The sequence below is a fragment of the Halichoerus grypus genome, chromosome 11 (assembly GCF_964656455.1).
Source record: "Halichoerus grypus chromosome 11, mHalGry1.hap1.1, whole genome shotgun sequence".
NCBI classification, from domain to species: Eukaryota; Metazoa; Chordata; class Mammalia; order Carnivora; family Phocidae; genus Halichoerus; species Halichoerus grypus.
In genome coordinates this window covers 101,798,665-101,826,372 of record NC_135722.1, presented here as the reverse complement: position 1 = coordinate 101,826,372, position 27,708 = coordinate 101,798,665, and the positions used below count along the sequence as shown (strand labels likewise).

Genomic DNA, 27,708 nt, shown 5'->3' with positions numbered 1-27,708 from the left:
TTTCAATCAGAGCAGCCATTTCAGAACAGAGTGCACATTGGGACCCTCTAAATAATTTCCTCTCCTAATGTGTTCAGTAAAGCAGTGAGCCTCCCGAATGCCAAGGCCCCCTTTCTCCAGCATCGGCCCCTCCCTGGTCAGGCGTGGCTGGAGCGCCTGCTTGCCGAGAGCTCAAGAAGCAGTTTCTTTAGCCTGTTCGTAATCGTTAGAAAAACTGACAAACGGTGAACATTTGAAGATGGCTAAGACAATTCATTAAACAAATATTGCTCTTTCTACACCTTTATGTGACTACAGCAAGTTCCATCCTTACAAAATGGGTCAGAATCCCTCTGATGCTGGTTGATGAGAATCTTCCTGAAGAAACACTGTCACAGGAAGGGTTACGTTTCTGTACGAGGGCCCCGCCATTTTTTTTAAAAGAATTGTTCATAACTAGGCTTTTTTTTTTCATTTGGCAAACAAAACCTTGTCTTGTTTACCTTTGAGACGCCAATGCCTAAGTGACTACCTGGTACCTAGAGGGTAGATACTCGGTAAACGTTTGTTGAGTAAATTATAGTTAAAGCCCTTGAAGTGATACACCTAAATATTACATGATATGCTCTAAATTCTACGAGAAAGTAGAATTCTGACATACATGTCAGAATAACGTGGTCATCACTCTGATAAGATGTAAGCAACAGATAGCGTTCCAGCTTTGGTCAGTGTTAGAACTGTGTTCTAACCGTGGTATGGTTTTCAGTGATTTCTCTATGATTCCGATTCTATTCCGATTCTATTCTATTCTATCTGAACGGACAACCCTGTGCCCTAGAGATGTGGAATTACTGATCTTGGGGTACATTGCCCTGAAATTAGCAGGACATCCTTATTTTGCATCAGTCTTTCACAGTGTTGTGAAAATAGCCAAGGTGTTCTTGGATAGTTTGTCCTAATGCAGTGACTGTCATTGGGTCACCACGCTGGCAGAACGACAGGGGACCCTGGAGAACACTTAGCCCAGGGCCCCTATTCTGCATCTGTGGATAGTGAGGCAGAGGCCTGTCTAAGCATTCAGTTTTACAGGGACCCCCACAAACATGAAAGCGAGCACCTCTTCTAAGTAGATATTCCCCCCAAAGCAAAGGCCTTGGGGGAAGGACTAGGTCATTGCCCGGTGAGTGTGTTGGAAGGGCCACCGATCCCGCCTCCTCCCCTCCTTCTTAAGGCAGATAGACTGTCACAGGGTCAGTGTCGCAGTTTTGAACACGGAAGTCATCATTGGTGCCCATCCCCATTCAGTCTCAGGCCACCAACCATCCCAGTGTGCCTGGGACTAAGGGTTTTCTGGAATGCAGGACTTGCAGCGCTAACACCTGGAAAGGCCCAGGCCAGCCAGGATGAGCTGGTCACCCTGCTTCAGAGATGAGGATTGGAAAGTTCTACTGTGCCTCGTGATCCCATTTGTTCAGCACTGCTGACTCTGCACAGACCTGCTCGGTTCTCACATGGCCTCCACTTGGTTTGAGTTTCTTCGTAGCACAGGATGTTTATAACGATAGAAGACATTACTAAACTTCTGTCTAAGACTGAGAACAGTCCAAAAGAATTTGAAAAGTGTGCCCGCCTTGACATCATGACATCATCTAAACCAAATTCCTAAATGTTCTCCACTGAGGAGTTGAGCCCAGTGGCTAGAGAGCGGCACGAAAACAGGACAAGTCTTTGCCTAAAACCTGTTCTTGTCTTTTTTAATTCTTGTTTTTCTTTTTCCTTAATCACTGATTGGGGAAAACAAACCACAAGCGCAACTTTTTCTAAATACTTCTCTCTCAGACATTAAGATGATGCATCCTCCCAGTTGCAGCTTCCATGCGTCCCCTTCACCGTGGCTTCTCAACCTTAAATGTGCACACGGATCACCTTGGGATCTTGTTAAAATGGAATCTGCATTTCTAACAAGCTCCAGGTGGTGTGTGTGCTGCAGGTCCAGGCCGAGTAGCAAGGGCTGTCCATTAGCTTTCCGTCTCTGGTTCCCTCTTGTCTCAAAGAGAGGAGCGGGACGAGCAGCCGTTGAGAGGTGCCCAGAGGAGCTGAATGAAGAGGGTGGGCTGGATGGCTTTGCCAGCAGCCTTGTCACAAATGGTCAACGGTACGCTTCGGGATGATGAGGTCCGAAGCCTAGTGACAAACCTTTCTGGGTTTTCGGTCACATGTCTGTGATTCTGTCCTCCAGCAAACAAGCCAGGACAACCCACCGAGGGGGTAACTGTTGTATAGGCTCTCCCATGTTTCTGTCCGAGGCCATGAACTAGACATACAGATATGTCCTCGGAGGAAGTGCAGGATCCCCAAGTGCATTAAATCTTCATTTCAACTTCTCTCAAACATTCTCTCACCTCATTGCTTCCAGTATCCACTAATGACATAGTTTCTCTTGAAGTAACTCAGCATCTTCCTCACGGAAGAACCATCCCAGCCCTGGTAGTTTGTCCCGTACAAGACCGTCTTCCTTCTCTCCCTTGGATTCACAAGCCGAGCATATACTGCAAATAGAGACATCGACTTTTCTCTGTTGAGAAACCCTGAAGACGTTTTTTTTTTCTCTCTTCTCGCAAACAAAAAGACTTTAATGATTGTCAGTTTAAACAAGTTGCCCAGGATTATCACTCAGGTGGTTGAGCCATAAATGCAGGATGCTTGCGGGAGACTTGGCCCTGGCATCTTGTGCTTTATTTAAGCACAACTGGAAAGTTGTCACGTTTTTAAATGAATCTAAGTAACGGAATTTAATTCATGGAAAGCGGGTCACAAGAATGCAGTGTCATTCCACCCCTACTAGGCATGTGGGTCCCCCAGACCCCCAGGATGAATCATATATCCAGGGAAGAAACTGGCTGTTTTGAAGAATTATTTTATGGGTGTAAGTTTTCTCCTTAAACACTTACACACATTTTCCCATATTTCAGGCTGTTCCTCAAAATGTATCAGGCTCATCAAAGTTAAATCTGCAGTTGTAAGAGCAGGCAAAAAGGAAATGCAAGCACTAGTGAGAGACATTAAAAAAAAAATAAAATCCTGTTTCTAAAATGGTAAAAGGACTGTGCTATTAGGGAGGGTTTCCCAGAACATTCCCAAAAAGCACTTCGTTTGGGGCTAAGTCTGACGCATCTAACTGGAACCCGAAGTTTTATATTTATTGCTTTTTAACCATTTGAATTTCTGAGAAAGCAAGAAAAAAGCCCAGCCCCGCCCCATCACTACATCCCATGCTGATGGATTAGATTTTCCTTTTGTGGGCAAAAATGTCACATGAATTAACTGGCTGTTTCAGGGGAACCCAGCGCACCTAAGCTCGAAGGGCAGATGGGAGAGGACGGAAACTCTATTAAGGTGAACCTGATCAAGCAGGATGACGGCGGCTCCCCCATCAGGCACTACCTGGTCAAGTACCGAGCGGTGAGTGGCTCCGGGGCTCCCGCCCCGTCCTCACCCCCACTTCTGCCACCCTGACACCCACCTTGTTCGGGCAACAGTGTGCAAAGCCCAGGCGGGGCAGAGTCGTTCTGGGTCTTGCAGATGGCTCGGGGGCCCTGGTCAGAGTTTTCAACCCCCAGCTTGACCTACAGCCATCAGGCCGTGTCCACACCGGGACCATTTTGAAACCTCTAAAATGATTCTGGTGGCGGCAAACTCCTATCGTGATCGATTGCTCTACTTTTTGAACGTTTCTACAAAGTGGTTTTGCCAATCCCTGGTACTTTTTGCAGATAATATACTGATATCTCATAATCAGTACGTTTGATCAAGTGTGTATTATGGGCCAGGCACTGCGATCGTGTACTTTGTTTCCCCATGAGAATCCTGTGAAGTTGGCCTTAGGCTTATCGGCCCCTCGCAGAGGAAGTAACGTACTCGGTCAATAATGCATGGTCCCTCACAGCTGGGTGGGCAGAGTTTGAACCCAGGTCTGTCTGAAGACACTGGGCTCTTCGCCCCTGCCTTAGGCTGCCTTACCATCCCAAACCATGGTCGTTCCCACCTGCCCCTCGGACCCTCCCTGAGCTGGTCTAATCCTGCTCACAGTGAGCTTGGCCCTGAACCCTTTCTTCGCGGCTTGCTCACCACCTAAGATTTCTGTCATCTGCTTTTCATCTCCAGGCCCCAAGATGAGAATCACTCTCACTTTCTTTGGTTTTAGAATGACACTTGGCCACTGCCAACCACAATCAATTGCTGAGAGATCCAGAGGCAGTGTCTGAGCACTGGGAATAGCCTCTTGCTCAGGTTTCTTACCGTAGGAAATAATGAACCAGAGAGCAGTTTTCTTTCCTCAAATAGAAAGGATTTTTCAAGGAAGTTGACTTACTCCTTCTCTTTTGATCAGCCCCTACTGAAGTGGTGTGTGAACCCTTGCCTGGTTAGGCTTAATGGAGAGTGACTACAGCACAGACCCTCCCAGGCACACTCCCCAGTGGGTGGGCAGACCTGTCATTCCACTCAGCCCTTCCCCAATTAATTGCGAAGCCAGACACAAGGCTGACGTTGGAGGAGGTGCCTCTGTGGACTTCCCTGAGGCCCAACCTAGAGGCACCACTGATGAGAGGTCCCTGTGGCTTCCTCACTGTGGAACAGGATACCAGGATTGAGCGATGGCCCAGCACAGCCCACAGGAAGTGGACAGCGTGGTCGGGTGGGCCGTCTCTGGCCCTCGTTAGGCTGATGTGGCCCAGACAGACGTGGGATCCAGGTTCAGCTCTACCACTTACCAGCGTGTGACCTGAATAGGTCACCCAGTCTTCCAAAAACCTCCATTTCTCCATCAGTAAAGTGGGAATAAAATAGCTTCTCGAGTTATGGTGAAGATCAGTTATAATATAAGCAAAGAACCTTAAAAGTGCCTGACACATGGGACCCCCCCTCCCCCGCCCCATAACTACCATAATCACTGCTAAGAGCATGGAGGACATTAGGAGAAGGAAGGGAAAAATGAAGGTGGGGGACATCAGAGGGGGAGACGAACCATGAGAGACGATGGACTCTGAGAAACAAACTGAGGGTTCTAGAGGGGAGGGGGGTGGGGGGATGGGTTGGCCTGGTGATGGGTATTAAAGAGGGCACGTTCTGCATGGAGCACTGGGTGTTATACGCAAACAATGAATCATGGAACACTACATCAAAAACTATGATGTAATGTATGGTGATTAACATAACATAATAAAATAAAATAAAATAAAGATGCCAGCCGGGGCTGGAGACACCTCCCAGATGAGGCCGCCTGAGATGTCAGTTTTCCAGAAGAGCCACAGTGGCTATGCCAGGCAGGTCTGCCTTAAAAAGACAATGGGGACAGAACACTGAGATCTGTTGGGTTTCAACAGCCTTACGTGTCTTCTCTTCTACTTCAAACACTCAGTGTTGGCTAAATACTATTACTATATGTTATTAGTATTTTTGTGTAACGTAGTATTTGCTTTATATTCCGGTTGCCTCTTTTATAGAGTTTGCCAAGGCAAGGAGCCTTTCAGAGAAAGAGAAGACATAGACAGCTGAATTTCTTTGTTTTGAATTGTTTTAGATTAAAACCGGGCTACCGGTGACATAGGGCCGGCCAAGCGAACTTGCAGCCTGACAAAACCCTTCACGGGCTGTTTGTAGGGATGCACTGAGAAAATTGTGGAAAGCCGCTAGTACGGGGCTGGGCGCATAGTAGGTGTTCAACAAATAGTAGTTTTTATTGTTAATAAAACAAATCTATGCAGTGTTCCCGTGTCAGGGAGGTGAGTCCCACAGCTAAGTGTGAGCAACATCCTGAAATAGGACAAGAAGCGTATTCGTTGTAAGGCTCTTCCGGGGCATCCATGTGCCCAAGCATTCCAGAATGTGCTTGGGTCCCTGGGCGCCCTGACGGCGATGGGACAGGACATTGGACCGTTGGCCCTCTGCTACCTGCCACCGTGCTTGCAAAATGCGAGGTTGACCTCCTGACCTGCACCATCCTTAGGGGTTTTCAGGCTGGTAAAGAATGAACACCCTGTCCTATCATCGGTTTTTATTTGTATTATTTTGCACCAATAGTAGTGACTCCCTGAAGCTCTTCCCCTTAGCCGGTCTCACCAGCGTTTTCATCTAAACTCTCCCGGTGTCTTGTGTCCTTCCTGCCGGTTTCTCCCAGAAGCTCTCCTCCGAGTGGAAACCAGAGATCCGGCTCCCGTCTGGCAGTGACCACGTCATGCTCAAGTCCCTGGACTGGAATGCTGAGTATGAGGTCTACGTGGTGGCTGAGAACCAGCAGGGCAAGTCCAAGGCGGCTCATTTTGTGTTCAGGACCTCGGCCCAGCCCACGGCCATCCCAGGTATGACCGCCTCTGCTTTCTGTGAGTTTCCCGCTTCGAATTAATGCACAGTGCTGCACCTCCTAATGTGCCTGAACAGCCCCTGACAACTTGCTTGCTTCCAGCCATCCTCATGATTGGTTGCCCATGCAAAGCTTAGTTTTGCTTTGTACCTACCTGTGCAGTGGGTTGAGATGTACTGGACCCCCAGGAAGGCTTGGCCAAGCATCCTGGGGCAACGGTCCTGTGTCATTCAGCCCTGAAGGACTGATGCTAAGCCAGTCCGTGGGAGCCCTCAGATGGGAAAAACCCAGCTCCAGCCAAGCCTTGGCGGCTGGTTGAGTAAGGATCTTTTGTTGAGACCTTATCTACCCTCTGCCATTTCATACAAGGACCACCTAGTTGTTCTGATGCGCTTTCTATTTGATGCTTGCTTACTGCACAATCATGGTCCAGATCTCTTCTCTGTGGGGACCCCAAGAGAAGGAAGAGACGGTGCCCGGTTAGTTAAAAATCCTATCTTCCAAGGGCCTCTCCACTGCAACAAAGATTAAATTGAATCGCTTGAAACAGGGCGAGTGGAGAAAGGGGACGCTGACAAACCCCATCCATGAAAGGCAGTCCAGTCTGCTGGAGACCGCGTCGGGAGCGCTTCTCCTAGGAGACGCAGACCTGTCTCTAGGGATCCAGGACCAACTCAAGTGTGGGAACAAAGGGAGAGTTCTGCTTGCTGGCCCAGCCCCCTTGCTGCTGATGGTTAGTCTCCTCATTGACCAAACTTTCAGAGCAGAAAGCGATCTTCAATACCGCTCTGTGCTTTTCCAGATCAGCCGAGTGCCAGCCACAGGCAGGAGAGGGGGACATACACCATATAGCTGCAGCCTGTTGAAAGGGGGCCCCGTAAACTCTGTGCTGTGTTCAAGCATGGTAGGAAGATGTCCCAGTCTCCCAGCTGCCTTGGTGTGGCCCCGTCATGCCTGTCCTGTCTCTGATGCTTGCCTGGGCGCTCTGCTCAGTTATCACAATAGCGCCTCCCAGCAGCAGGGAGACCAGAAAGGGTATGGCTGCCTAGGAGACGGGCCTGTGTGTGCGCGAGTCGGTTAGGGAAACAACAAAGTGAGACCGGTGTGTGGTTCCCGATGGTTGAGTGTGCATGAATGTGTGTGTCTGACAGACATGTGGGGGCCTCCAGGGAGCTGGCAGGTGGGTCTTAAACCACAGAGGAGACACGGCCATTGGTCCTACCCTCTGCATTGTCAGGGAGGCCCCTTAGTGCACATGGGCAGCAGTGAAGGCAAGGCCCCTGGGCGTGGCTGCAAGTGTTCTCACTACTGCTTAGCACCATGTCCAGAGGTAGCCCCCCCATCCGTGCCCCTTCTCTGTGTTCTTTGGCCCATTTTTCACTGAAATCGACAGTCTGGAGTGTGTCTGGTTCTGCTCAGCCTTTATGGGACATGTAGGAGGTGGGGGAGTGACAGGCTTGAGTCACCCCTTTCCAGCGAGAGAGAGTTCCGACGGCACCTGTTGCCTGGCCTGAGCAACACAGGCAGGTCGCTTGGACACACTGCAGTCACGTGCTGAGTGCTGCCCCCAGCATCAGCCGGTGGGGTTGGAGCAGTTGGGGACCCTGTGAGTCAGATCTAGAAATAGGAGACCTTGTCCTCCAGGGTCCTGCCCGGCAGAGATGTCAGAGTCCTTCTCATTAAGCCCGCAGGTGCCCAGGGAAGCCGGAGAGGGTTGAAGGGACGGCTCACCTCACCCACAAGGGCTCGGTGGCTCTACCACATGCATTTTAGGAGGAGGTGGCTCTGAGCTTGGTTGGACTCTCCTGGCCATGGTGTTGGGACCTGTGTACAAAACCTGCGAATTTCAAGATGTGCGTTCATGGTGGGATTCTGTGGTCAGCAGGGTGGCAGGAGGTGAGGGGCGCAGACTAGTTTGTCTTGAACAGCGTGTGGGGGGGATTGTGGCGCCCGAGGAGGAGGAGTCCGACCTGTCACTGAGATGCTCACGGTGCATCTCACCCGCTACGCGTAGAAAGCTCTGGAGGCTAGGAGGCTGTGGATAGGCTCGTTGACTGTTCCTAAGAGGCCTGACCTTAGTCAGAGGTAACACTCTCCTAATCACACTCTTGTATTTCACTGCAGAGGCTCTGTTCTCTCCCCTGAATTTCATTTGCTCGCTGACCCCTAACCCCCGAGTCCACCCTGCTCTGCTGCTTCTGGCCTTGCTGAGCTTCGGAACTGGCCTTACGGGAGTAATACCGTACTGAACTCTTCTCTAACCTTTGTCAGTTTAATTTACTAAGTTGAATTAACCTTTGATTCTTGTGTTTTCTATATTTGACCTAATTTTTTTTCTTTTTATCTATTTTTTTTTTCTCTGTTTCTGTCTCTACCTTCTCTTTCCTTCTCCCCCCTCCCCTTCCTGTGTCTGTCGTCACACATCTCACCTTGGACGTCCGTCACTGGGACATCCCCACTGCCACATTTGTTTTTAAACAACCACATTCCCTCTGGGCGCCCATTGCTTGGACCTGCAGCAACCTTGGGAGGCTGCTCTGCGTCCTACACCTTTGTCTCATTGCTTCTCTCTGCAGTGACTCTGCTTTTGCTCTGTTAGGAACTTGAACACACACACACACAAAATTAAGTTTGCTTAATGCCCAGTTCCTCTGAGAATGATCAGTGCCCCCTTTGGAAGAACCTGTCAGGACCACCACGGCCATGCCACCAAGCACTCTGTGTGGAAGAGGAAGGTTTGGTGACTGGAAAAAGCGGGACCTCCAGACATTTTACCATTCACGGGTCCGCTTGTGCCGCTTCACGAGGATGTTTGCCCCTTTCTAATGGCAGTATGAAAATATTTGGGAGCACTTTTCTTTAAACACTGTTTTTTTTTTTAAAGCATTATGCTAGGTTTACAGAGGAGTTTCTGCACATCTGCTACCTGTTGCATTTTGTTGTTGTTCTTCCCTGAAAATGATGTAGCAGAGGAAAATGTCTAAGTACCTCCTGAAGCTTGCATCAGATTGTTCAAATCACCATGTGCTCCCCACCCGGTTCTAACCCCATGCTCCTCCTCTGCCCTTCAAAAAGTAGCTGGCTTCGCTTGCATTGACGTGCCCGTGGTAAGAGAGCCAGACCACTGGGATGCACCCGAGCATTTTGCTAACACGATGGGCAGAGTCAGTCACCCCGTTACCCATACAGTGGAAGAAATTGGACTTGTTAGGCATTATCTGGGGCTGCTCAGATGTTTTGGGAGGCGCTTTGGTCCTGGTATTACAACGAGCAGCCCCAACAGGGCCAGCCTGTGATGCACCCAGTACCCGTCAGCTTTATAAGATGGGTGTCCCCCCCATCGGAGTGATTTGGGCTGCCCAGCAGCGAGCCGCAGATCAGCACAGAGCCTCGTGTCTTGGGGGTTGTGGTCTGACAGTCTTGCATACACGTCAGTCCCCAAGTTGGAGGTATCCACCTCGAGCCAGGCACGGGTCACGCACTCCCCACCCCCCCACCCCCCCCCCCGCACACTCTCACCAGAGCAGAAGGATGGGGACAGGTCACTCCTGGACTGCCCAGCCCAGGGCGTCCACACACAGCAACTCAGTCAGCCTGTCCTACTTCCCAAATGCCCCAAGCCCCCATAGTGGTCGGTGGCTTTAGTGACATTTAAAAAATTCTGGTGACCACCAGCTAGTCCTCTCTGCTGTTCGGGGGCACACCCCTCCGCGTGGCCAGGAGAGAGGCTCGCTAAAGTCTCGCACGGAGACTCGGCTGGATCCTGCTCAGTACCATCTGTGCGCACTTGGGGATGGACCTTCTACTGAATAAAACCTCCCTCCCTCCATTGTGGTCACATCATTCTACATATCTCATCTCTGAACATCCCACAGAAGTTTGATTTGTTCTTTTTGTTTATTTTTTAGTTTTGTTTGTTCTTGGTTGTTTTTGTTTTTTTTTTTAATTAATGTTTGAAGACTAGTCTTTCCCTTTGGGAATCCCAGTGATCCCGTCTGCGGGGCAGAGCTGCCCGTGTCGGTGGGCCCGTGTCCCCCAGCGCTCACCATTTAGAGGCTCATGTGCAGACACTGGAGGCCGCACTTTGCCCAGCAGCTCAGGCAGGTAGCGCCTCTCACCCCAGCCCTGTCTGCCCCCCAGCCCCACCTCAGACCTCTTCCCCTGGGGTCCCTACCCTGCCTTCACACCAGCATGAGACAAGCAGGCGTGGTTCTTAGGCACAAGGCGGAGCATCGAGGAGAGACACGCGGTGCCTCCGGGCCTGGCATAAGAATCCCAGGTCAGTTAGCAAGAGCTCTGGGGAGGGTGAGGGAAGGAGGGATCTGTCCTCAAGCGAGTGACTCGTCACTGTCTTCCTGGCTCCTGGCGTGCTCTTGATAGCATCTTGGGCAGAAGTCCTGTGTTCACCCAAAAGGGCCCATCGCGGAGGTCTGCCCCAGCCTGGTCCCATTCCCACCCACAGGGGAGGGCCAGTGTCAGTGTTTCCGAAGGGACTCTGGAGATCTAGCCCAAAGTGTAGGGAGGCCTGACACGACCCGTCTCCCCACCCCCAGCACACCCCAGGCGAGGCAGGGCCTCAGCCAAAGCTACTTTGGGGTCAATGCCAGCAGGCCCTGGTTTGTAACAGGATGCCTTTCGAGAGACAGTGTTAGGGCACACTCACTCCCCCCAGACACCGTTCTCAGTGACGGCTGTGGCCCCGGCCCCACCAGTGGTCCCCAAGGTAGCAGCCCTTCGAGACCCCCGCGGGAGGAAGCACTTGCCCCCTCGCTCAGCTGCCCCCGCCGCTGCGCCCCGTCCAGCGCTGCCACGCTCCACATGCCGCGGGGTTCCTCTGCTCACTTCCGAAATACTGATACGGCAGGTTTGGATCACGTTTGTTACTAATAAGAATGCTAACACTGTTGTGTAGATAATCAGCGAGGCCTTGATGAAGTTTACACCTTTGCGTTATTAAAGGAAATAACAGTCCACGTGAACTCACCAGCGTGTTTTGATTTTATTGAATAGTTGTGTGTCCTACAAAATGTCAAAAGCCCTTTCCTTCCATCTCACGTGTACCTGAACAACTCTGATTACTCCAAATTGCACCCCAAATTTGTAGCCTGCTGCTTGGAGTTCTAGCAAAGGAAAGAAATGCTTTCCTTTCCTGATGAGGAGCTATGCACTTTGCTTAGCTGCCCTGAGAACTCTTGTGGGTCATTGCCTCCTTGGACGCTCCTGGTCCCCAGCAGGCAGGGGGAGGGGACAGTCCCTTTGCAGACCCAGGAGGTGGTCACTTTGGGGTCAGAGGCGCACTGCGGGCCACCAGATGTACAACGCTGTAGCTAGGGCTCCTGATTTCCCTGCTCCCATTAGAACCCCATAACAGAGGCTGCGCAGAGTGGCCTTGTGATAGATAGAATGTGAGAGAAGGCTCTTGTTGGCAAATCCTATTCTGTTTATAATCACACTTAGTAGGACACTTCCTGGAAGCCCGTGAGACCAGCTGTCTGTTTAACAGCGGCTTCTGGGAAGGAGCAAGCAGACAGGTATGGGGTTATGAGTGAACCAGAGCCCCAGCTTGGTGGAAGGGGTCGCTCTGCTGCACGAAGAGCTGGTGACACAGTGACTCAGGCCCGTCTAGTGTCTGTAAAATGAGAAACCTGGATTCTCATTTTGAGGCATTTAAGAAAGGTGTATGTAGGTCTCCATCTTGGGGCAGCCGGGTCCCTGTTCAGGGTCAACCCTTCCCATGCCGGGAACCACAGAAGATGGACAGCCCCACGTTCGCAGCATCACCGTTGGGACGGCTCTGACCCTGGAGGTTATGGAGGCACCGCTCCCAAGAAACTCTCTTTGCATGTGGGTGTGTGGCTGGGACAGGGACCAGGCCAGTGGCAAGGTCAGGCAAAGACAGACCCCTGGAAGGGTATGTTTCCCTTTTATAAACTGTTACCTGAGGTACGGGGGACACCCTTTGTCCTTCTGGCTTTCCTGGGCTACAGCCCTGTATCATCCCCGAGAGCTAGTGGGTGTTGGCTTGACTTCAATATACTTTCCTCCATTTCCTGGTGCTTCCCTTATTTTCAGTTTTTTTGTTTTGGTTTGGTTTTTGGTGTTTTTTTTGTAGAAGCTATGCACAGTCTAGCTTGAGGAGTGCCTTACTCCCTCTGGAAGTCGACACTCTTAGTGGTGAACTGGGTGGCCCTTTCTCCTTCGGGGGCAGTCTGCGCTCTCTCCATCCGTTCGGTATGCTAGGTCAAGGCCACGCGGTGAGACCGCACACCCCCTCCTCGGGCGGCGAGTCATAGAGCAGCTGTTACTCGTTGTAGGGCAGGCTCGAGGGAACCTGGAAACGGCACTCCCCCAACTCCACTGTGTATGAGGATCACCCGGGCTGTTCCTCCAAATCCTGATCCCTGAGCCTCACCCCCAGAGATTCTGATTCCGTAGAATTGGGGAGCCCCAGAGTCTAAGTTTACGGCACCCCAGGAATGGTGCTCCAGGTGGACAGACATTACGCTGAAAGGTGTTTATTTTCCACATAAAAATAAAATCACAAGAATCAGTGAATAAAAACAGGGCCTACTGAGTGTTGTAGGCTTCCAAGAAAAAGTACCTTGCACAGAGTGCTGCTGGACGGTGACGTGGGACAGTGGGCTCTTGTGGTTGAGGGGGGCGTGGAGACGCCGTCACCCCAGGCCCTGCCCCACACGGGGACCTCTTCCAGAGCATTACGGAACCACTGCCAAGGGGTCGTCCGGCCTCTGCTCGACTGCCTCCAGCCGCAGGGGGCTTGCCTGCCAAAGCAGCTCACCCTCTGTTAGTTCTTTCTCGAGGGGAGCGGAAATCTACCCCGGATCCTATAGTTTCCATCCAGTTTCCATCCAGCAGTGATACCGAACAAGACTACTTCTTCCATTTCACAGCCCACCTGTAAATCTCTGGAGGTGGCCTTCTCATCTCCAGACTCAACACCCACTCATTTTTTTTTTGTGACAAATATTCTTTGAACATTTCCTATCAGTCAGGTTGTCCTAGATGCTGGGGAGACATAAGACAGAGTACCTGGTAGAACCTTCCAGAAGGGACAGCCAAATAAAAAGCATGTAAATGAACAGAAAATGTCAGCTAGAGGTAAAAAGAGAAGAAAGCAGGTAATGTGGTAGATAGTGGGCAGAGGTGCCTCACTAGGTAAGAGATCGGGGGATGGAGGGAGAGGGCTCTATGACAAAGTGACCTTTGAGCCGAGGCCTGTGGGATGGCAAAGAGCCACCCAGGAAGTTATGGGGCTGGAGTGTTGCAGGCAAGGGTCAGCAAGGGCCTGAGGCAGGAATGGGCTGGGTGTGTTCAGCAGGGGCGTGAAGGCTCTGGCCCGAGCACAGGGGTGGGGGGTGGAGGGCCGGTGCCATGAGTCGCAACAATCAGAAGAGCGGGACTGTCTACAGCCCGTGTAGGGCCTTCAGGCCAAGAGGAAGAGCCTGAATTTTATCTCCGCTAGAAGGGAAGACCACTTCCCTTTCTGTCTCACGTCACAGGGGTCTTTGTACCCTCCTGGCCCTTCCCCTGTGCGTGCGCGTGGTGCTGGCCTTCAGACCAAGGCAGCCCTCTGGCTGGGGCTGATGAGCCCAGAGCATAAGCTGGACCACCGCCGCCTCACACACGCGGAGCCACTTGGCGGTGGTTTGTCATCCTCTTTAGAGAGAGCGTTTGTCCCCTAAAACCGTATTTATGTGTATACTCAGAAGGTATAGTTTGTACCACCGAGCCCGGAGACACAAACACTGTCCCCTCACGCAGATACTTCTGGCTCCTTCTTGGGGAAGCAGGCACTCAGCCCCCGTGGGGCACTGACGTCAGCAGGGGCTTCGGCCAGGGTCTCGGGCTCGAGAGAAAGCCCAAGGCTGCTCTCCCCTCCCTGCTTGGGAAGCAGCTCTGGGACTCTGAAGATCAGGAAGGCTTGCATGCCTCTGTGCTTATCGGGGTGGAATGTGGAAGGACCTGCGAGAGAAGAATGGATGCTTTATTCTGCTTCCGTGAGCTGCTAGGGAAAAGACCCGCTCTGGCGGACCTCGGGGGCCGGCCGGCCGTTTCCTGCCGCCGAAGTCCGGAGATGGCGTGGCCAGAGCTGGGTCCTCTGGGTTCAGATGAAGCCTTTGGTCCATCTTGATGCCTTCCTGGGCGTAGCCTAGGTTTTCAGTGTGGGTTGGATGGGACCAGCCAGCGAGCCCAAGGAGAAAAGGCTGGGAAGCAAGACCAAGGTCCCAAAGAAGCCACAGATATTCAAGAATTTGAGAATCTTCTCCAACTAAGGCCCATCTGTGCCACGGGTACTACGAATTAAGCTGTGAGCAAGCAGTCATCTCTGGCGTGCTGGGCTGGTGGTTCGTACCCTGAATTAAACTTTGAAACAAAGACCAGTGGGGTAGGATCACTGCTGAAGAAGCCCCATGGGGCCTGAGCAGGAAGCCCTGGGCAGACAGACGAGTGCCCCCAGGAACACAGACTGCGTGGAAAAAGAAGAACATGGCCCGTGTGTAGCACCTGTCACCTTGGACTGCACGTTCCTCTGTTACGTGGTGTGATACATGGCTGGCAGCCCAGCGGGCCTGGCCTGGTGCACAGCAAAGGCCCAGTGAGACCACATAGTGTTGGCCACGGTGACTGCCTCTAGTGGGCGGACCGGGGTGATCCCAGCGGGTCCCGCCGGCACAGGAAGCCTCAGACAAGGTCCAGGGGTGGGGTGGGGCTGCCAGTCTGGTACTCCACCCTTCCAGAAGAAAAATGAAGCAGACGTGCTCATGTTTCAGTCTGAGGTCATGGTCTCCACACTGACTTGTGGGCAGAGCCCTGCTGGGTCCTGGCTTCCCAGAGCATAACCACGTGTCTCACCAGTCAGGGGGCCACCTCAGCCAACTCACAGCTATCACAAGGGGGCCTAGGGAGCTGAGCCTGGGGCCCTTCTGTGAGACCATCAATCCCCCGGGGCCCAGGGGGTTTGTAGATGGACAGCAGGGGAGAAGGACACAGAGGCCGAGTCATTCAGAGTGAGCCCAGCCAGAACAGGAGTGCTGGGTACTGCTGGGTACTGCTCGGATGCGAGAATGTGGGTCTGTCTGTCGTGGGCACGGAGGGTATTTGCCCTGAGTGTGAGTGTGCCTGTCCGTGTGGACCTGCATCTCTGGGTGAGTCTGCTGGGTTTCCTGAAGTCTGGTCCAAGTGTGCCTGAGCTCCCAGATGGTGAGTATACCCAAATTTTTCACCTTGCCTACCGGGGCTGGGCAGACCTCCATGTCTCCAGAGTAAATGGGCTTCATTCAGCTCCCTGGGTGCAATGACGGATAAACCATGTCTGTCGTCCAGTGTTGGGATCCTCTGGAGCTGGTCCTAAAGAGGAGAGGAAGTGGGGTAGCATTCTGGGCATACCATTGTGCCTGATGTCAGCACAAGCCCACAGGAAGCCCTGGGAACCCCCTGCTGCCCAGTTGGGACCCTGCCCCTGACCACTCCCAGGAGCCACAGTCCAGCCCGAAACCAGTGACCATCTCCTGCCTGCCTGCTGCCGGGCTCACGGGGAGATCAGCTAAGGATGGGTCGGGGGGAGGCTCAGACACTGAGCACCAGGATGGAGACACAGCTCCCAGTCCCCACCTGCATCCTGACTTGTGGGTGCCTCATGCCCTTGTCCGCTGGTCTGTGAGGTACGGCTGCCATCCGCCCCTCAAAGATACAAAGAGACTCTGCCGTCTCAACACCGGGGTATAGAGAGGCCCCACGGAAGGTGACCCTCTTGACACAAATGCCATGACTGTGTCCTGTAGGCTCTCCCCCGCCCCAGGGGCTGTCGCTCGCACAGGGCGCAGGAGTCTGCAGGGCGGTGTAGTAACCGCCGGCCATCTCTCTCCCTCCTTCCCACTCAAGCCAACGGCAGCCCTACATCAGGCCTGAGCACCGGGGCCATCGTGGGCATCCTCATTGTCATCTTCGTCCTGCTCCTGGTGGTGGTGGACATCACCTGCTACTTCCTGAACAAGTGTGGCCTGCTCATGTGCATCGCCGTCAACCTGTGCGGGAAGGCCGGGCCCGGAGCCAAGGGCAAGGACATGGAGGAGGGCAAAGCCGCCTTCTCGTGAGTACAGACCCACTTGCCACTGCTGGGGTCTGGGCTCTGCCCCGGGCTGGGGGCGGCGGGGGGCCAGCAACGGTGCCATCTCATTGGAGAAGTGTTTCTCAGAGCACAGCCTTTGGGGGTACGTGTTTGCAAAGCCAGCGCTTGGGCCCAACCTCACATCTAACATATTAGAATTTCAGAGAAGTTTGAAAATCCTGCATAAATGAGAATGAGGGGAATTTTCAGAGCTGAACCGGAGGGAACCTGCCATAGCATTTGAGAGACCTACTTGCCTTGCTGTCATTCATTCATGTATTCATTCATTCATTCATTCATTCACTCATACATCTCCCAGGAAATATTTATTGAGCAGCTACTATGGAGCAAAGCACTACTCCCGGCCTGACATTATACCCACGCACAGAACAGGTAAAACTCCCTGCCCTTTCGGAGCTGAAGCTCCAGGTGCTGTCCCCTCCAGCATCTCTGGAGAAACAGATCCTGAGCCAGTTAGCAGGAGCCTTCACAGACTCAAGGCAAGAAGGGACAGAGCGAGGGGTGAGCTGTTAGCCCCACCATGTGTCGGGCTCTGGACGTAAATACGGATTACCTGAGCACTTCTCTGTGCCAGGCACTGTGCCGAGCACGTCACACTCATTATCTCAGGTAACGTGAAACAGCTCAGCAAGGCAGAGACTTATTTACCCCATTTTACAGATGAGGAGATGGAAGCAAGGGTGAGCAAGTCAGGTGCTCAGGGTCACATAGCACGAGTGGGAACTGGGGCTCAGGCACTTGGGCCTGGCTTGAGCTGCACCCCCCACCCCTGCCAACTTTGGGCCGGGCCCACGTGCCGCGAGCTGTAGCTGGCTTCTCCAGGAGCCCCCTCTGTGCCCCAGGAGCCCCCTCTCTGCCCCAGCAGCCCGGGATTGAACCAGCCGCTCTCTCCACAGGAAAGATGAGTCCAAGGAGCCCATCGTGGAGGTGCGGACTGAGGAGGAGCGGACCCCAAACCACGATGGAGGGAAACACACGGAGCCCAATGAGACCACACCGCTGACAGAGCCCGAGTACGTGGGCGGGGAGGGGCCGTACCTCGTCAGCAGAGCCCCACACCCACCTCGTCACCCTACCCACACCTCCCATGCCTCCCACCCACCACTCCCAGCCAAACAAGCAGGCGAGATTCTGGAGCCCTTGGCCAGAAGTGCCTGACCCCCCTCTCTCCCTAGAGAGAAGGCATTCTGGGTTCTGTTAAGGGCCTGTTGGTGCTCGGAAAGGGCTCCTGGGGTGAGTGGGACCTCTAGACCCCATTCCCGAGTCACACACACATCCTGGAAACAGCCAAAGGGAGCAAAACTTCACTGAGAGAGGCTGAGCTTTGAGAGACTCCGCGGGTTCTGCTCAGGATTTTCAAGAGCTCTAGGGCTTTCTGCGTTCTTCCCAGAAGGGTGAGAGAAGGTGAGGGGCTGTGAAGCTCCCCCACCCTCCTGTTCTCAAAGGCCTGGGGGACCCTCCGTCAGGAACCAGGCCCAGCTGAGCCTGTGACGACTGCTGGCTGTCCTGAGTGCTCTGGGTTTGAAGGGCGTGCAGTTGAATGGCAGCACGAAATCTCGGGCTGGAGAGCCCACGTGGCTCCTCGGGGCCGTTTGGAGCACTCCTTGCCTTCCTCCTGACTTTCCCCATCACTGCCCGTGGAGTCTGTTCCTCGGGGGGCCTAGGCCACCAGCAGCGGCGGACGCCGGACTGAAGCCTGCCCCTCCTGAGCTGGGGTGCAGGCGGGGCTCGAGAAGGCCCCGACAGGGCTGTAGGGAAAGGCAGCCTAGCGCAGAGAGCTGGAGGGGCGTCGGCGGGGAGGAAGGGCCCGCAGGTCCCTTTAGACTGCCGCCTGCTCTGTGTCTCCTGTCTCCTCTTCTGCCCGCCTGGGCCTGTGCTTCCTCCCGCCGTCCTCGTCTCTGTGGGCCTCTGTCTGTGCCTCTGCGTCCCTGCCCGCCCTGCCCGCGCCCCCCTCCTCCGCTGCAGCCCTTCCCCTGCTTCTCCGTCTCGTCTGAGCTTCATTGTCTGTTCTCTTCTACTTCCTGTCCTCCCCGCAGGCTGCCTGCCGACACCACAGCCACTGTCGAGGACATGCTGCCTTCTGTCACCACCGTCACCGCTAACTCTGACACTGTCACCGAAACCTTTGCCACTGCTCAGAACAGCCCCACCAGTGAGACCACCACCCTGACCTCCAGTATTGCCCCCCCGGCCACGGCCACACCCGACTCAAACTCTGTGCCCGCCGGCCAGGCCACCCCTTCCAAGGGGCCCGGCGTCGCCACCTCCTCCCCACCCCCCGCTTCAGCCCCCAAGGTCGCCCCTCTCGTTGACCTGAGTGACACCCCGAGCTCAGCCCCCGCTGCCAGCAATCTGTCTTCTAGTGTCCTGGCTAACCAGGGGGCTGTGCTCAGCCCGAGCGCCCCCACCAGCATGGGGGAGGCCTCCAAGGCCCCTCCGGCCAGCAAGCCGGCCCCCGCGCCAGGCCCCGCCACGGCAGCAGCGGCCGCCCCTGCCTCGGAAGCCCCCCAGGCCAAGCAGGAGGCTCCCAGCACCAAAGGCCCGGACCCCGAGCCCACCCAGCCCGGCGCCGCGAAGAGCCCGACCGAGGCAGCCACGGGCCTCACTAGCCCGAAGAGCGAGGCTGCCTCCGTCAGCACCACAAACCCTGCCCAGGGCGAGGACTTTAAAATGGACGAAGGGAACTTCAAGACCCCAGATATTGACCTTGCAAAGGATGTTTTTGCAGCCCTGGGCTCTCCTGCTCCCGCCGCTGGGGCCAGTGGCCAAGCCCCTGAGCTTGCTCCTTCCACTGCAGACAGCTCTGTTCCGCCCGCGCCAGCAAAGACCGAGTACGGCCTCTCTCTGTCTGCCGTGGTCGGGTTGTGTCCCGTGGTGGTGTGCGTTAGTGCTGTGCTGTGTCCTGTTTGTGAGGCGTGTCTTCAGCCTGATCCCGGCTTCTCTGCGGGAACTGTCAAGCGAGGGGCTGGGATGAGGCGCAGAGAGAGGAGGGGGGCAGGCAGGCAGGGCCCAGGCAGCAGCCGCCTGCTCACTAATTAGGCCATGTTAATTATGTCTTATCCTTATCATCCTAGCAGTGGCTTCTCTTTTCCCTGGGCGGGGGGGAGGACTTGCCGTCGGGCCACTGATGAGCATAGCTTGGGAAACGAGCTAAGGAGACCAAGGTGCCCTTATCGGCCACCCCGGGGCCCACAGACAGAGTGTTAGCCAGGGCCAGGCTGAGTCCACCCCCGAACGGCACTGTTCTGCGGGAAGAAAAGAGGCAGGCCCCAAGGCCCGTGTGGGAAGAGGATGTGGTCCAGAAGGCCCCGTCCCACTCCAGCCCGGATGCCCACAAACCCCCCACGACCACCAGCTACTCTTGCTTCTCCTGGGAATGTCTGGGAAGACTCAGAGCTCACAGGCACCGAATGACTGCTGGGTCTCCAAGTTCAAGGGAAGGTCCTTAAGCTTAAAGATGTCTTAACCGTGATGCCAAAATGCAGCTGGAGCCGGGGTCTGAGGCTACTTGCCCCAGTGTGTCCTTAGACCAGACTTTCACTCCTGGGACTGAATAAGGCAGAGTCAGACCTAGGTTTTTATAGAGGCTCCTGTCCCCCAGATGAGCGGTCGTGCTGCCCTCAGCCGAAATGGGACCCTCCCCGGGAGCCCTGAATCTGAAGAAGTAGGACTCCACTAGTCCTGCCCACTCGGCAGCCCCCCGACTCCCCCCCCACCCCGTCCCCACCTGTAGCGTGACAGCCCTCTCTAGCCTCTCATGCCGTGGAACACTGCCTCAGTAGCAAAGAGCGTTTTCCCACCCTAAACACGGAGCACAGGTGTGCTGGGAGTGAGGACAGGCAAGGGCAAGGCGGTTTGCAGACGGACCCCTGGAGTGGGTACCGGGGAACCCAGCACAGCATCGTCATTTATACCAAGCTGAGCGGGTGCTACTGCAGCGGGTCGGTGTTTGGTCGGGGTGAGGAGACGGCCGCCTCTGCTGCCCCCTCCACTGCCCCAGGGAAGGGCTGGACCCCTGGGCCCCCGGCAGCGGGTGAGGGCCGGAACGGGGAAGGTCTCGTTCCTCTGATTCAGCAGCTCTCCGCTTTGGCTCCGTTTCAGAGTCACTTGGGTGCTTTTAAAAGTCATCGTGCCCTGACCAATTAAATCAGGATTCCTGGGGCGCTGGCCCAGGAATCGGTGATTTTTAGAGCCCCCAGCTGATTCCAGCATGCAGCCAAGGGTGGAGACCATTGCTCTGAGCTGGAGCCCCGGTGGAAGGGGGAGTTATGCGATTGTGGTCTCAGTGCTGTTTTCCCAATTCTCTGCAGGAAGGGCCCAGTAGAAGCAAAGCCGGAGTGCCAGGAGACAGAAACGAAGTCAGCGCCAGCCGAAGTCAAGACGGTCCCCAACGACGCCACACAAACAAAGGAGAACGAGAGCAAAGCATGATGGGTGACAAGAAATGAGCAGATCAAAGTAAAAAGTGACACCACACCTTCACCAGAGCATTCCCAGTATCTCACACACGCACACACGCACACACACGCACACACACACACCTCATTCCTCTAGTGTCTTTTGCCTTTAAAAAAAAAAAACTAAACAGATAAACATGGGATCTCCTTTTTGTAGGTTTATAGAAAGGGTTCCTTCGCTACGCGCACTCACTTGTAAGAAAATGAGACAAAAAGGTTAAACCCACAGCCAAACTAGGACACTCTGTTCCCTGAAACCATTTAAAGAATCAAACAAAAGGACCCCAAATTAAGAATCTAGGAAGCTCAGAAAAAAAAAAAAAATCTAGGTTCAGGAAGACCGCACTTGGTGTTGCCCAATTGGCACAGACCAGTTTCAGAGAAATACTTCCAGGCACTAAGACTAACGAATGAACAAAGTCCAAGTTTATTTTTATACTTTGAGTCGAGTTTGAACTCTGTAAAGCCCCATAAATAAGTTATAATTTCTGTTCACTTTGTATTTGTTAAGTATGCAAAGTGTGCCCCCCTTGCTAGCTGAATTCAATTCCCGCGTAGACTCTTGTTTTGTAGGAAGAATGCCAAATTGCAGCTTCTGGGGGTAGATCTCAGTTTGCAATATTCTGATTTCTTTTTCTCTCCTTTTCTTTCTCATTCTTTTTTTTTTTTTTCCTCCTTTCTGCCAACTTTGTTTTCCAATGTTTACAAGTTGACAAATGTTTGACTTTGGTTGTGTTTAAACGTCCATGTAAAATAGCTGCCTTTTTTTTTTTTTTTGGAGTTACAAATACTGCCTAGAGGCGGGTAGGGTCGTCACAGGCTTGCTTTCGCACAGGACAACTTTACAAAATATGATTGTTTACAGTGGCTCTCCCCACCCCCACCCCACCCTCTTTCTGATTTGAAATTTTTGCCTGTGTGCAACTCAGGTGAAAATCCATCTCGTTCTGGAGTGGTTTTGCTTTTTTTTTTTTTTTTTTTTTTTTTTTTGGTTCTCAGTTCTTTTTGTATTTCCTTGGGGGTTAGACCACTTTCTGATTAGCCACCACCTGCCTGTATCTGTAAAAAAGGATCTGCCCCCGCCCCGCAGGCGCCCACAGCCTTCGTTTTGAAGGACTCCTTAGGCTTTGTTGAATGAAGCAGAGAAGATTGTATAGTTGGGGCTGGTCTTGGTGAACACACATTTTTACCCCAAACATCCCCTTTTTGTAGAAAGCCAAATAAAATATATACATACAATTTCTTTTTGAGCCCAGAATCTAGATTTGAGCGGAAGAGCACTTGTGCTTCAGGGAATTAGTGTCTTTTTTTGGAAATCTGTTGAAGTAAAGTAACATCGGCCTTCTGTTCACTTAGGCAGCATTTATAGAAACAAAAGAGAAAAAAAAAAACAACCTGCTGTCTGGAGTCATAAACACAACTTTCCTGGATTGGAAACCAAGTGGGGGGGGAAATACAGAAACTTTAAGGGGGATGGGAGGGGGGAGAAGGGAAAAGCCAGCCCTTTGTATAGAAATTTTGCTTTTTTTTCTCATTCTACTTTAGAAACTGCAAGCTTGTGCACTGTGGATGCGTGAATATTTTAGTGTGAAACGTGTTTTTGTCATAGTATTGAAATAAAACTTCAACATAGTTTGGTTGTGGAAGGTGTAGCAGCTAGTTCAGAAAAAACATATTCAGGAAACAAACATAACTCTTAAAAGGAATCGAAGCCTTTAAACAAAGAAAATGAAATAAAAGTGATGATGATGATGACGACGACGATAAGGCTAAGGAAACAGAAAGTCAGCCCTCCGGCATGCGTTCCTCTCCCAAGGTACAAAACAGCAAGAGGTTAGGGTGGCGAGACTGCCCCCGAGTCCGTTCCGTGGGCCACACTCCCCCACGTTCTGACGCTTCTGCAGTCTGATCAGTGGCGACACGCTAAGATTATAATTTCAAACTGTGAAAAATAATGGTCTTGTCATTTGCTAAATGTGGGGTTATTTTGCATTTTCTCAGCTCCTGGGGATGGAAATGGAGGATCCAGTGTACCCAGCTCTGACCCCTTTGATTCTTGGGTCTTTGCACAAATGTCTGGTTCAAATGCACAGGCCCTCAGGCACGAGGAACGTGCAGACAGTTCTTTGAGCACACAGCAGAACGGGAGCTCCTGGGTGTCTGAGACAGGGGGACCCGGCAGGCCCATCCCACTGCTGGGCTGTCCGTGGAAGCAGTTGCTCATCTTCTGCTGTTAATGGCGCTGACTACCTAAGCCAAGCCCACGCTATCCCTCATCGAGACTGTGCATCTCACGCCAAGTGGTTGTGGCCAGGCACGACAACTTGGGTTCTGATGGTTCGGAAGAGAAAGAGGTGTAGCCGACCCTCAAGTAACCTGGCCCGGGGCAGCTGACGCCCCCCCACCCACCCAGAACCCTGGCTCTGCCATTAATTGGCACCCAAGACTCTGCCCACCTTTTGGTCTGCCTCTCTCTCATTATACATAGGTTTGTCTCTGCACGCATGAGCTTTCCTTTCTTTAAAAAAAAAAAAAATTTTTTTTAATTAAAAAAAAAGCAAAAACAAAACAAAATAAAACAAAAAAAAACCACCAGAGCAATGCTTTCTCTAAAATCAAAGAGAGAGTCACTTTATTTTCAAGATGTTCTATCTTTTATGTTAAGAGATAAAAGCTTATAGTTTTCCTTTTTTAATTTTTTGAAGGCGGGATCAACTCTACCAGTTTCCAATGTGTATGTGTCTATATGTGTATGTGCCATACATATGTATTCACATAACTAGCGGCAGGGCCACATTCTGCGGGAGGGGGCACTCCCGGGGCCGCGCTTGGGGGCTCTGAGTCCTGGGGGTCCGTGGTGTACGTACTGCAGCTTCTGAAGTGGGACTGTTTTCACACTTTTCTATGGAGCCCTTCCGCGTCCCAGGCTGTCACTCGAGGCTGTCTGTCTGGATGGTGGTTTTCAGACCTCCATGAACATCCCTACCCAGCATTCCGTACTTCGGGGGCCTTCTCTCTTGTTATAAACTTTTTACCGAGTGAAACATCGATACCACCTTTGTTTCCATTCTCACTGGTGTAAATACTGAGTACTAACTGAGAATTTTGACTTTGCATTCTGTCAGAATACTTGTGTTCAATAAAAATTGAAAGAAAAAAGAGCCATTATGGTCAAACTGGGATTTATTTCGACTCGGTGCGAGTCTGCCACGTGAATCATATGTGGAAATGCCAATGGTTTTGTTTTGACCTTGTGAACAAGGTCAGTTAAACCCAGTGTCTTGAGTTCACGTTGCCTGAAGGATGGTTTTCCAATGTTCCCCCCTCAGGTTGATAGAGGAATCCTCATTTTAGAATGGCCAACCATCAGATTCAGAAAGATTTCATTCAAATCCTGGTTCTGCCACTTCCTTGTTCACTCTGGAAGAGTTCCTTAATCTCCCCAAGACTCAGTTTCCTCTTTTGACAAACAGGAGATCCCAAGCTCATAGAGCTGAGGCACTGGCTAATGAGGGAAGCAATGTATATGAAAGCAGAGTATAGGACTGTCTTGCACATAGTAGGTGCTCAACAAATGGGAGGTAATGCTGGTGGCACCCCAGGGGTGTGAAAGCATCACAGCCAATTGGAATAACAATCTAAACTTGAGCTCCAAGGTTTCAACATGGAGGTAGGCGCATGAGGCTTATTCCAGAATAATGATGTCTCTCCTTCTTTCTTTGCCATACTGCTCAGCCCTTGGAGTTGAAGTCTCTGAGCTAGGCAGAGTGAAGAAAACTTCACCCAACTCGGAATTCTCTTGCATGCGCTGCTGTCCAGCTGTGTTGGGAAGAGCCGAGAGTTGAAATTACCTATTAAACTGTGGAATTGGAAGTCCCTGGAGCAGAGCAGGTCCCAGGGCCAGCACTAGGGTGAGGCAGGTGAGTGAGACTGCTAGGGAGCAAGATGTAAGGAGGCCCTGTCTCAGGGCCAGTCCTGCACCTGCACGCGTCTGAGGCACCTCCTCCTTTTGTGTCCTACATGCCCCTCTCCAGCCCCAGCCTGGGGCGGTGCCTCCCTCTGGAGTGGTGTCTGCATCCATTCCCAGGAGTTGGCCCTTCATTGGCCCTAGAGCCTGTTTTAAGGACCCAGAGCCACATGTATCTATGTGATTTCCTGGGCCACCAACGTCCAGCTGCATATGGCAAGGTAAGGAGCCATCAACAAAAACTTAAACATCCTGAAATGATGACCCTCTCTAATGACACATGGGGACTCACTTTCAGAGCCTTCCTCCTTCAGGCTAGCCTCCTCAGAGGTTCGCTCAGTAAGTATTCACAGAGTGCCTCCGAGCTGCTCAGGATACAGCCGTGGACGTTAGTTTATGTGCGGGGTGCAGCAGACAAGAAGCACGTAAGTTCCTAGTCTGTTGCAGTGTCAGCTGGGCTACTAACCAGTATTCCAGTTCTCCCTTCCCTCCTTCCAGGCACGTGATAGGTTTGTACTTCTCTGGTCACATAAAGTAGGCGTGGCTGTGTCAATGGAATATGAGCAGGGCAGTGTGTGTCACTTCTCGGCAGAGCCTTGGTGGCCCTCTTCCCTCGCCACAGCAACCAGCAAAGCTGCAGGTGGTGGAAAGGCCACCACCTGGGCCCAGAGTGAGGGGTGTGCACAGATGGCCCATGATGGACGTGGAGCATGCGAGAGGGATAACCCCAGTGGCGATCTCTGGTGAATGTTTAATAACTGGCCTTCCAAGGGCGGAAGACGAGGGGATGCATATACATACAATGTGTGTGTTTATTATAAACTTTACTGAGACAAAGAATGCAGTTTACAAACGACATACCATACTCTGTATTGAAATTCCATGTATCCCTATGATACAGAATGCTTTGGTACATTTTTGCTGCACTCTTGTCTAGAATCAACCTGTGGTTACAATTAATGAGTGAGTAGAGTTCCAACAAGAACATCGGTTGATACATTCGTGGGTGCCAACAGATCAGATGGAAGTGGAGCACCAGAGATCCGTGTGTTGGACCTTCACTCACTCATGGGTGGTGTGAGTACCCTCTGCTGACTTGGGTGTGAGTTTCCAATACAAGAATATGGCCTCAATGTTTTGTGCTAGCCACAGTGGGATGGCTGCACACAGGGCACACTTGTAAGCTTGATCTACATCATAAATATTTCCGCATCACTCACAAGTCTAGACAAACACCAAAACAAACAGACAAACCAACAACTTATTTGTGGCATTGGCTGCTTTCAGGGGTGTATAAATATTCCCCGCATGGCTGATTTCAGCATGTCCTCGCTGACCAAGGGCTTAGGGAGAGATGCACATCATCATATAGCATATTTCCCCTGTAAGGATAAAAGAGACATAAAGATCCTCAAGCTCAGAGAAAATAGCCATATGGACCAATAATAACAATAAGCTATCGATATACATCATAACAGTAAAATGTAGTAAAATAATTGAGAAATGATACATTTTGGGTATTTATTGTTTCACTTTAAACACAATTGGGGCACCTGGGTGGCTCAGTCGGTTGAGCGTCTGCCCTCCGCTCGGGTCATGGTCCCGGGGTCCTGGGATCGAGTCCCGCATCGGGCTCCTGGCTCGGCAGGGAGCCTGCTTCTCCCTCTCCCACTCCCCCAGCTTGTGTTCCCTCTCTCACTGTGTCCCTCTCTGTCAAATAAATAATAAAATCTTTAAAAAAATAAACAATTTTGTTGATTGTAGGTTTATGGAATTTAACTTTTAATAACAACTGGCTCATAGATTTCCTGAAAGCATAACATTTCTCTCAAGCCAGTAAAGGCTGGCTCCAGCAGACCGCTGGATAGCCCTTTGTGTTACAAGCTACTTGACCTTAGGATCTGTTACCACAGCATGATTTAGTCTGTCATGGGTAAGCAGAGAGTGGTAAGTGCCACGGATAACAAATCCAGGTAAGGAGGTGGTCAGGGTGCTCCTCTCTGAAAAGGTGACATTTGAGCAGTGACCTGAAAAAAGTAAGGGACTGAACCACGGGAATAGCTGAACAAAGATATCTCAGGTAGCAGGAACAGCAAGTGCAAAGATCCTGAGGTGGGGACTGCTCGGTGTGTTTGAGGAACAGCAAGGAGGCCAGTGTGGCTGGAGCAGAGAACAATGGAAGGGATGGGGCAGAGGCACCCATGAGCTACATCACATACGGTCTGCAGACGACTGCTAGAATTTTGGCTATTTCCTTCAAGTGAGATGGAAAGCCAGGGGGAAATTTGGTGCAGAAGCCTGACATGACTTGATTATTGAAATGATCATTCTGGCTGCTGGGTGGAGAACAGACTACAGCAAGGGCAAGAGAGGAAGTGAGCATACCAATTAAGAGGCCAAAATCTAGATGGGACAAGACGGTGTGCTTGGAGCAAGCTGGTTCCAGCCGAGCGTGGGCAATGGCCATCAAGCCAGCAAGACTGGATAATGGATCGGATGTTGGGGTTTGAGGAAGGCATCAAGAGTGACTTCCAGATTTGGGGCCTAAGCAATTAAAAGGATAGATTACTTTCTAAAAAGAGTGAAGGAGAAGCAGATGGAGGATGGTGCAGAGTTTGTTTCTGGACACTTTAAGCCTGAGATGCCCGTGAACACCCTAGAGGAGATTTGGAACAGGCCAAAGTTCAAGAGGTCCGGTCCATAGACACATACAGGAGCTGTCGGCATGGGGCTCGGTGTTTAAAACTCTGGCACTTGGTGAGATCACCAAGAAAATGAATATGGATTGAGAAGA

At 52.1% G+C, this 27,708-nt stretch overlaps 1 protein-coding gene across 18 annotated transcripts in view; it reads left to right on the top strand.

The window, feature by feature from the left end:
• NCAM1 (neural cell adhesion molecule 1) overlaps nt 1-24,110 on the top strand; it is a 299,102-nt gene extending 274,992 nt beyond the window's left edge. For 4 of the 18 annotated variants that reach the window (XM_078058977.1, XM_036088220.2, XM_036088225.2 and 1 more), the window contains 6 exons: nt 3,317-3,441; nt 6,161-6,338; nt 16,244-16,451; nt 17,387-17,503; nt 18,527-19,321; nt 20,801-24,110. In XM_078058977.1, coding sequence (XP_077915103.1) covers nt 3,317-3,441; nt 6,161-6,338; nt 16,244-16,451; nt 17,387-17,503; nt 18,527-19,321; nt 20,801-20,921 — 1,544 coding nt within the window. In that variant the 3' untranslated portion in view covers nt 20,922-24,110. Of the gene's footprint in view, nt 1-3,316; nt 3,442-6,157; nt 6,339-8,859; nt 11,320-16,243; nt 16,452-17,386; nt 17,504-18,526; nt 19,322-20,800 lie in introns of those variants that run through there. The other 14 variants (XM_078058980.1, XM_078058979.1, XM_036088233.2 and 11 more) reach the window with 4 other exon arrangements.
• Nucleotides 24,111-27,708: the final 3,598 nt, after the last annotated feature.